Source organism: Quercus robur, chromosome 2 (genome assembly GCF_932294415.1).
Source record: "Quercus robur chromosome 2, dhQueRobu3.1, whole genome shotgun sequence".
Classification (NCBI taxonomy): Eukaryota; Viridiplantae; Streptophyta; class Magnoliopsida; order Fagales; family Fagaceae; genus Quercus; species Quercus robur.
In genome coordinates this window covers 48410215-48420725 of record NC_065535.1, presented here as the reverse complement: position 1 = coordinate 48420725, position 10511 = coordinate 48410215, and the positions used below count along the sequence as shown (strand labels likewise).

Here is a 10511-nt window from a genome sequence, read left to right as displayed (position 1 = left end):
TACCCTTTCCAAGCTCTCCAATTTGTTTCATAGCAATAGACACAACAAAATTACTGATAAAACATGAATATTCAAATAAAATTTAACCTTTTGCATGTTTAATTAGTTCTGTCTCTCTGTTACAAAGAAGCTGAAAAAAATATAACTATAAAAAATAAATGTTTCCTCAGTTTCTTTTATATATAAAGTGTGTGAGGACACCATTTTTGTTGATACAAATTTAATATTATGCTTTATGTTCATTGTAAGTAGGTTACTCAGTACATATCTGCCAAGAGGGACGTAGTAGCCTCTAAATTTGTGAGAATGTCCTTGCAAATCAGAATAGGAAATTGCTATTAACATACAAAATGCAATTAATCCATCCACTTTCAAGCTGCAAATTCCCTCTCAAACTTTGATTTTGACATTAAATCCTGAGTTTGGCATCAAGATGAAGCTGCAAATGAAGAAAAGAAAAAGTTCAATATTGTTTACCCAAGAAGGAAGAAAAAAGAAGCCTAAAACTGGAAAAATGTTAGGACATATGTGATTCACTTGTTAGGAATATATGTCACTATTTTATGTAATAGGCTTATCTTTTGATAAAATGCACTTTACTTGTATTTGGGTAGATCTAGGATGTGTTTAATACTTCAAGAAACTGTGTTTCAAGATTAAGTGTTGAAGACATGCAAGTCTATCCGAGATTCAAGCTGAAGAAGTGTTGTTCATTAAAGCTCAACAGCACCTTGACAGACAGCTATCTGTCGAGCTTTATGAAAAACAGAATTCCAGTTCTGTTTTGACTCTAATCCGATTTTATGTGTTTGGGTTTTCTTTTCTTCTAACCCTAGACATATAAAAGGATTATTTTAAGGGCCGTCAAAGTGTTCACAAGTTGCACAAGTTTTGAGAATAGTTTGTTCAAGCAAATTGTGACCGAAGACAAAGTTTCGCCCTTGTTCATCTCTTCTGAAGAAGTTGCTGTGTATGTGCACTTTAGGATTTTGTGACCAAACATCTTCTTGATCTTCATTGTACGGATTAACTGAAGAACTTTGCAGCCAACAACCTTCTTTAGTTGGTGATTGAAGTTGCGTACTAGGATCCGCGTAATTCACGTACCTGGGAGCCATGCATTGAAAAGGGAAATTGTCACTACAGAACAAGTCCAATTGGGTATTGGGGTAAGGGTTCAACTGTAGATTGGTATAAAGTACTGGGATTCCTTTACTTGTAACTGCTTGTTGATCATGGTGTATTGTTGTGTTTCAGGAGATTCATGTTCATATGATTCAAGAGCTTCACAGTTTCTAGAGTTAGGTGTGAGTGAGTTATGTTCAACTGTTCCCAACTCACATGTTAAGTCTAGAGTCTGTTTTAGGGTTTTGTCACGGAATAGCCAAAGGGGGAGATTGTAAGTTTGAATTTAATCAATCATCTTGTTGGCTTTATTTCGTGCAAAATTTGCTTGTATTTCAGCAATTAGTAACCCTGTATTTAGTTGGGATTTTTGTAAGGGTAGTGAGTGAGATAGTGTGAAGAAATGCTCAAGAGTGTGCAAGAAAAACAGAGACTCGCGACTGGATCTTGTGGGTGACTCGCGGCTGCAAGCCCCCAGAAGCTGCACACGTGCCAAGCATGCCAGAAGTTGAAGCGTCATGCTAGCTGGAGCACTACTGGACAAAATAGGACAACTGGCTATTCAGTTATCTTGCGGCTGGATCTCACACCTCAGTCAAGTCGCAAGGTCAAGCTGCGAGCCAGCCCTGTTTTGAAAAACCTGACTCTTCACATTCCATTCTCACCCAAGTATAAATACCCCTCATACCCACGAAAGAAAGAGAGCTTCCAGAGAGAATTTTGAGAGAGAAACTCTAGAGTAAAACAAGATTGATTCATCCACAATCTTCACATAAGAGACTCTTCAAATTCCTCTACTCTCTTCCTCTACATTGTTAAATCCTTGAGAGGCCTTTTACCAAAACCTTTTCTCACCATATTATGAGAGGGCTGTTTGGTGTTTTTGGGAAGCAGTTAGAAAGGAACCAATTTCACATTGGTTGATGCTATGGTCAAGTAGCGGAATCTGGGAAGCTAGGAAAGAAATAGGTTCGGCGCAACCTCGTTGGAGCAAGAAACTTGGAGGACTTAGGTATACTGGGTAGATTAGGCTTGGAGGGTCTATTGCTGTTCATGTATCCCAACTACATTTTCTAGTGGATTACTTACCGTTTAGAGGGCGGCAGAGAAGTTTTACGTCGAGGGCTTCGGTTTCCTCTTCGATAACACATCGTTGTGTTGTCCTTGTGTTTGCATCTCTTTTCTCTTAATCTTTACCTTTTATTTTCTGCTATGGATGTGATTTTAATTGGCTTAGATTGTTTACCAATTCTGTTTATAGCTTGTGTTCATTTTCTGCACACTTATTGTTTGTCATAAAGCTTGAATTGGTATTTTTGTTATTGGGGGTCTAAACGTTCAAGGGTGTTTTATATACTATTTGAACTTTCATAACAGCCTGGCTAGCTTGGGACTTTTGTCCTGTAGTGCAACAGCTGGCATGACTCTTCAGCTCCCCTGCATGCTCCACACGTGTGCCAATTTTGGCGGCTTGCCAGTCGCGAGTCACTCGCGAGTTCAGCCGCGAGTCTCTGCATCCTTGCACAATCTTGAGCATTTCTTCACACTCTCTCACTCACTACCCTTACATGATTCCCACCTAAATATAGGGTTACTAATTGCTAAAATACAAGCAAATTTGGCACGGAATAAAACCAACAAGATGGTTGATAAGATTCAACCTTACACTTCCCAAACCTATATAAAAAAGAAGAAAAAAAAAAAAAAAGAATGAAAGAAAATGTTCATCAAAGTATCCTTCACAGTAAAATTCATATTAGTGCAAGGGCATGTTGTACAACCCCTCATTTGTCCTACTTGCAGGAATGCTATGTATAAAATACAATATCACTCCATTTAAAATCAACTCCAACTATCTTTTATATAATTTAAAAAATATATATCATATGTTACAATGGTGTCCATCTAGAAACAAAATATCAAGCACATAGTATGACACAAAACATAGAAATTAGCAGAGATCAAAATACTTGCAGCAACTATGTATAAAATACAATATCACTCCATTTAAAATCAACTCCAACTATCTTTTATAGAATTTAAAAAATATATATCATATGTTACAATGGTGTCCATCTAGAAACAAAATATCAAGCACATAGTATGACACAAAACATAGAAATTAGCAGAGATCAAAATACTTGCAGCAAGTTAATTATTTAATAGAATTTACAAATTACAAATTTTTCAAATGAGTATTAAAACCAATTTGAGATTTAATTGAATTTTCTCTAAACTTTGACTATATATATATATATATATACCTAAATGATGTGAGTTCACATTAAAAAAAAAAAAACTTAGAATATTAAATTAAAATTCAAAATTCAAAACATCGAAGGTTTCACATGATTTATAAATCATCTTGTATTACGGGTCCATATGAGAAGGACATTGTATACAAAGGTTACTCATGATACCACTTCCTTTTCCATTCGGGCTGCGGAATTGTTTTTGTTCTTTTATGTATGGTTGTTCATTTGTATGAAATAAAATCCTGGAAGCCATTCTAAAGAAAAACATTTGGCTTTTAGGATTTTTTTTTTTTTGAGAAAAAGGTAAGCGAAATTTTATTAATAAAAGAACGAACTACAAAAACGAAACAAAAACCAAACTCAAAAAAGATCCGACTAGAAAACAACATCCACGTCCTCGGGTAAGTCTTCTACCCAAACCTCAAGAGCTGCAGATAAAACTGTTTTTTAGCTAAACTGTGAGCTAATCTATTCCATCCCTCCTGACATGTTGGAACATACAACTTCGTAATACTCCACCAAGTCTTTTTGTCTCATCAATGATATGGCCAAATAGCAGAGGACAGGGGCTTACATGTAGCAAAGCCTGAATAACAGTAAGGCAGTCACCTTCAACAATAATGTCAAACAAACTCATCTCCCTGGCGAAAATCATAGCCCTTCGAGCTGCCAAAGCTTCAGCCATCTCAGCTGACTGCACCTTGCCCAAATTTTGACATAGTGCCGCAATAGCTTGCCCGGAATGATCTCGACAAGCTACACCAATACTTGCTAAACCCGAATCCTCAAAATAAGCTGCATCAAAGTTTATTTTGAAATGATCCTCAGGTGGAGGAGACCAGCGAACCACCGGACGAGGAATAGACGCACCATGCTCCTTAGAATTCACGTTCCAAAATTCATCAACCATCCTTTTAGCATGTTCACCCAGCTCATGAAGCTGCCAAGATGGCTGATGTTCCCTCATACGGTTTTGACGCTGTCATAAACACCATGCCACAGTGACGAACAGAGCTACCTTCCTATTTGACCCAGTATTGAGAACTTCCTCCAATAATTCATAAAAGGTTCGAAACTTCTTATGAACCAAAGACTGAAAATCTTGGAGCGACATCCATACTGACCACACTTGATCACAGAGCCATAAGCAGTGCACAATCGACTCCGAATACTCACCACACCCATCACAATCCTCAGCAATTGGGATATGCCGAGCTTTTAAGTTCTGTTTCGTAGGCAAAGAATCCTTTGTAGCGCCCCAAATAAAGTGCCGGATCTTATTAGGAACTCTAATCTTCCAAATTTTCTTCCACACCAACCCAGTACTACCTGAAACTGATGAACTCGGCTGAAGAATAGATTCATCAGATACTAGCATTTGGTAAGCACTCCTAACACTATAACTCCCATCACTGGTTAGAGGCCAAATCAGAGTGTCCTCTGCCCCGTCCTTACATACTTGAATCCTCCTCACCAAGTCTGCCTTCCACGGAATTAAACAGCTCTCAAGACGACTCGGGTCCCAAACTCTTGTATCAAGGAAGAACAAATCACAAACCCGATGAACTGAAGAATCAGTTATGGGAGAGATAATCTTACTGTGATTAAGATCAGGCAACCACCTATGTCGCCACACATCAATCAAATTTCCATCATCAACTGTAACGACCCAAGGAAAAGCGCTAGCCACATCTGCGCTATACCTCAAAAGGACTAGTCGCAATTGAGGCTCCTTGTAGTTGTTAATAAAGCCCAGTTCAACCCAGTAAATACCCGATGTGGGACTCATCATACTCCCACACACATCACACAATCAATCAAATTGGGGCATCACATCAACCCTCCAAATAACCCCTTGTTCAATAACTCCACGTGCTTGAGGAATACTCCGCCAGGCATAAGAGCATTTAGGATGAACCTCTGCCTCAAGTATATTACCATGAGGGAAATACTTAGCACTAAAAACTTTAAAAAGAAGGGAGTCTCGATTATGATAAGACGCCATACCTGTTTTGCTAACAAAGCATTATTAAACTTCTGGAAATCTGGAAACCCCATCCCACCAATTGATTTTGGGGAACAAAGAGAGCTCCATTTCACCCAATGAATGAATTAAGTTTGGGGGAAAACTCTATCATGTTTCCTTGGAAGATATCTTCATTGAATATTTCGTTCAATTAAAATAAATGGATCCAGTTACCACCATACACCCTTAGTACGTTGGTCACTCTACAAGTATAAGTGCTTGTGGGGTGTGGGGGGGGGGGGGGGGGGGAGGGGAAGGGCCGAGGTTCAAGTTTTTAGAAGGAAACTTCACACACATATACACTTAGATTATGATAGAGTAGAAATTCTATCTTGTTTAAAAAAATAAATAAATGGATCCAGTTACTATAGGAATGTGGCGTACAATTATATATTCATGGATCATGGTAACATATGGTACCATGCATACACGTCTTCACTATTAAATAAAAAAACATGAACCACTCTTCGATCTCTATGAATCACGAGTTCTAAATCTAACAAGCTTCCAAAAAATCTTTCCATTTTTTCATTACTTAAACTATAAAACAAAGTCCGAGATGGCAAAACCATATGCAACACTTCAATCATTCGGGCGTTTTGATAATTGATGCCCCTTTTTAGTCTGCAGATTCTTAAAGCAAAAATATAATTTAAATTGAGTTCATAGAAACAAGAGAAGTGGACATTGATGAGAAATAATCTTCCCAACAAAGAAATTCCATGACATGGTCAAAATGTTTATAGAATATGTAAATGACATTTTTTTTTTAAATTAAAAAAAATATTATGGAAAGTAACAAGTGAAAATATTTCAAATGCTATGTTTGACATAATTGAGCTACACTTTTATGTGCTCTCCAAAAAGACATAATGATAGGAATACCTTTAACCAAGTCACTCGACTTGAGAAAAAAAAATTTTGAGACAAGCAGATTAACTTTAAGAATGAATGTATAATTTATACCAACCTTTCAGATTGCTAAAGAGAAAAAAGTATAAAAGAAAAGAAAAAGATCAGGTTTATGTCGAAGATCTGCAAAAACTTCTGCAGCATGAGAAATCTTGTCTGCAAAGTACAGCCGAAGTTTATGAGCCGTTTGACATCAAATAATCTTAAGCTGTTGAATAAAGCTAATAGTAAGTCACAAATGTGCAAATACTTGAGCAAAAAATTACTAAAACAATGATATAGATTAGACTTTTAGGAAGCCTGTGATATAGATTAGGCATTTTTTATTTCTAAACTTTTCTCCATCTTGTCAGCAACAAAAATCTCAAATAAATCTCTTCATGCACCAAAAAAATGACTAAAACAATGTTTTAGATTCTAAATTCTTGTAAAGTACAATGGTTGTTTTAGATTCTATCTTCTTGTAAGGTTCTATAAATAAATTTGACGTCCAAAACAACTGAATTTACTTCAATGCTACCTTATTCCTAGTGAAGATTGATTGTCATATTTTAACCTTGGTCTAAAATGCTAAATTTGAAGGTTTTAGTTCTGAATCTCCTCAATAAGAATTGCAAGCAAAACACATAAAATGTGTATAAGAAAACAATGAACATATTGTAAGAGATTCTGAGCAAAACACTTACTCTAAACCTGATGCCATCCCTCCTTTCATGGTCTGCTTCTTATGGAAGAAGTCTTCTAACATCAATACCTGTGGGAAATCTATGTTAACCTTGCATCCTGTGCACCCCGAAGTAAAAGTTCAAAGATTTATCAGATCTTAAGGCATGTATTATGGTTGTTTGCAGAAGATATATAAACATGCCTCTGCATCCATAACAGGATGAACCTTGGATTGGCAAGATATTAGTTAAGGAAACAGTGACAAATCAAGAAACTAGACTGCCAGTGGTTTGGAAATCCATTGTGGAGGTATCATGGAACATTCCTTAGATAGGTTATCATGCCCAAAATAAGAATCAGAAACATAATGAAGACTGAAGTAACTAAATTGCCGGTGGTTTTGGAAACCTCCATGGGCAGGTCAAGAACGTTCCCTAATGTCGCTCTTTTTTTGTTCCATGGCAGGGAAATCATGAACCTCTTTTCACAGATTGTTCATCACAAAGATGGTTTCTTAAATTTGGAAATGAAGAAAACCAAAGAACAAGTAAATTACATCTGATTGTTATGGATACAACCTTTCAACTTAATCACATTCAGAATAGAAATATACTATTTGAAATAAGCATGTCAAATGGCAATTACATGCTTTTCATAAAGTTATAAAAAAAAATTAAAAAAAAAAAAAAAAAGAGGCAGACGACCAGACCTTAGACATAAGAAAGCAGCACATTAAAGTACAGAATTATATACAACGAAAGGGAGAATAGAGCAAACACATGCTGCCAGAAGAGGAGTGCTGATGCCTCCTTCACTGCATAACCCCTCAAGCTTGCAATTGCCCCCAACAAAATGGCACTTGGCGTTGTGTATTGCAGCAACAGCACAAACCGGTACATTTGATCCCCATAGACCAAAAAATTTAACTTATCAGCCAACATGATGACCCCAATTCCAAACAAAGGAAGTACTAAAAGCCTTGCTACAATGATTCCAATTGTAGTTCGGATCCCTAAATTAGATTCATTGGGACCCTCAGCTAGAATTCCACCCAGAATAAGCATAGTTGAAGGCACCATTGCCTCAGCCATAAAATCTAAGCTGTCTGTGATGAAAGAGACAATAGAATCATCATTAAAAACAAAAGATTTGAGCTGAGGGACAAGTCCTATAATAATAGCTAACAGAGAAGCAATTGTTGGTGGCTGAAGAATGTGATGAATTGGAGTTTTCTCAGCTACAATTCTGATTTTTCTAACCATCCTAGGCTCAGCCAAACACGTAATAGACTTGGGACTACTTGGACTTTCCTCCACTGAATCAAGATCCTGAATAGTTGATTGTGAGATGCCAGAGATGCTATTGAAAAGCCTTGCTATAAAGGGTGTCTTGCAATGTTCTGTTTCCTTATCTTCAATTCCTGGCCATTCAGCTTCAACAAGAAGTGGCCTACTGAGATCATCAGCAGGTACTTCCTCAATCTCAGCGGCCCCTTCTTCAACTTCAACAATCTCATAAGACTCCAATGGGGGCTCCATCATATGATAAACAAGAGTGTATACAAGAATAACAGAAATCCATTGAGAAAAGGATACATATGCCACACCAGCTGCATAACATTCCTCGCCAAATGGGTTATCAGTACTGTGGCAAACTGATGAAACAATTGCAAGAGGGATATTCCCCGTGTTTCCAAATGCAGTCATGATGATGGTGAATCGAAAGTATTCAGGTGGTGGCCTGCAAATTATAGCCACCAATAACCCCAACACACAACCAATTGCAGTACTGAGAACAACATTTACAGGGATGAACCACCAATGAATGAAATTTTTTAGACTAATGCATGGACCAAGGTGGGTGAAGATCAGGCAGGGCAAAAATAGAGCAAAAACAAGTTCACTTAGTATCTTGAAAGTCTCTTTTGGGATAGTTTGGATTTTCTTGTGAGCAAGAACTAAACCAATGACAGTTATAGAGAGGAGTTTCAATAAAGGTACTATTGACGTTAGAACAATTTCAGCTTCTGATTTCACTGTTTCATGTAATGAAGCAAGGAAGAACTCCATTCTTTATGCTTTTTAAGAAATTAGAATAATTCTAGGAGTCTCCTAAAAAGTTTCACACGCTACCTTTGAATCTAGAAAATCTAAGAATTGAAATTCAGATCCCTTAACAAGTATGGAAGTCATAAGACTTTTATGAAATATACAGAAAACTAAAAACATGGTAGAGTTGAAGAGGATATCAATATCTGTCAGTCACCAAGTTCTACATAGAATTTCTCTCAGAACTATATGGAAAAACAATGTTGTTAGCCAGGAAATCTGAAAGCCAGCCTAAGCCCAACAATCCCATCCCAACCCAATAGTCATGAAACTAATTAAACGTTCCTATAATATCATTGAGACATGGGACAAGACAACATGGGTTTTCCAGAACTAGAAATATGACAATTAGCAGAAAGCTGACAATCCTAGTAAGTAGGTTCTTCCGGAGGAAAAAGAGGAACTTACAGATTTGTCAAATTTGGGAAATCTAGAACAGTTTGAAAGTGAAGTGAATAATTTGAAAGTTTGTTGGTGGCTTAATTGGGTGACGTTGGTGTAATAAAAAAAAAAAAAAAAAAGTATTCAACTATATGTCAATATGTCATTGAATTGTAATGTAGAGAGAAGCTGTCGTAAAATATTTAGTATTAGACTATTAGGTGATGAACTTTTTTTTTTTTTTTTTTTTCTGAGAAATTAGGTGACGACTTTTTTTTTTTTTTTTTTAACTGAGAAATTCGGTGATGACTTTTGAGAATACTAAGGGATGTTTGGTACACCCACTTATACACATATTTTCAATTTTTAAACAATATTATACGCATTTTCATTGAACCTTTTCACCAATACGTATTTCTACATATGTTTTCAAATAACAAAACACATGTTTTCAAATACATGTACCAAACACCCCCTAAATATTTTAACATACACAGGAGAGTAGAGAATGTCTTAAATAATTTGACAGTAATATATATCCAAAATGACCTAACTCTTAGATACACAGCACAGACTTTAAACTACTTTAACTCACACTTTTTTTTCAATATGGGATTAACCCACTGTTTTTTCTTTTGAAAATACTAAGGGTATGTTTGGTAACTGTTTTTTACTATTATTTTCTGTTTTCAAAAATAATTTTCTATTTTTGAGATAAAAAAACTTGTTTGGCAACCCAAAATAGATAGAAAGCAAAAACTGTTCTCAAAACTCAATTGGTGAAAAAAACTGAAAACATGCAAAAGACTGTTTTCAGTTTCTAATTTTTAAAAGTTAATGAAAAAACAAATTTAATTTAATGAATCTGTCTCATTTAATGAGTTAGTATTAGAGTTCAAATCCTAGTAACAACTTATTTTAATATTTTTTATTTTTTCTTCAAAAAACTATCTTTTAAATTTTAAGTAACCAAACATGTTTTTGATTTCAAAAATATAAGGAACTTGTTTTTTCTTCATATTTGAAAAAACAAGTTTT

The 10511-nt window shown here is 35.9% G+C and overlaps 2 protein-coding genes across 5 annotated transcripts; both read right to left on the bottom strand.

The window, feature by feature from the left end:
- Positions 1-9561, bottom strand: LOC126713821 (protein PIN-LIKES 2-like). 4 transcript variants are annotated; one of them, XR_007651444.1, is made up of 3 exons: positions 7694-9561; positions 7005-7072; positions 1-439 (listed from the first exon to the last, which is right to left on the bottom strand). XR_007651444.1 is itself a non-coding variant. In XM_050413691.1 (2 exons), the coding sequence occupies exon 1, from the start codon at positions 9051-9053 to the stop codon at positions 7695-7697; it is 1359 nt and encodes a 452-aa protein (XP_050269648.1). In that variant the 5' UTR covers positions 9054-9561; the 3' UTR covers positions 6717-7072; position 7694. The 4 variants fall into 4 exon arrangements, 1 of the variants encoding a protein (XP_050269648.1); XR_007651442.1 differs by lacking the exon at positions 1-439 and adding an exon at positions 6233-6526; XR_007651443.1 differs by lacking the exon at positions 1-439 and adding an exon at positions 6237-6474.
- Positions 3844-4347, bottom strand: LOC126699730 (uncharacterized). Its single transcript, XM_050397697.1, has one exon. The coding sequence runs from the start codon at positions 4345-4347 to the stop codon at positions 3844-3846; it is 504 nt and encodes a 167-aa protein (XP_050253654.1).
- Positions 9562-10511: the final 950 nt, after the last annotated feature.

What these genes read in the sequence shown, in the direction of transcription:
- LOC126713821 (XM_050413691.1), bottom strand. Translation starts at nt 9,053, where the DNA reads ATGGAGTTCTTCCTTGCTTCATTACATGAAACAGTGAAATCAGAAGCT.
- LOC126699730 (XM_050397697.1), bottom strand. Translation starts at nt 4,347, where the DNA reads ATGAGGGAACATCAGCCATCTTGGCAGCTTCATGAGCTGGGTGAACAT.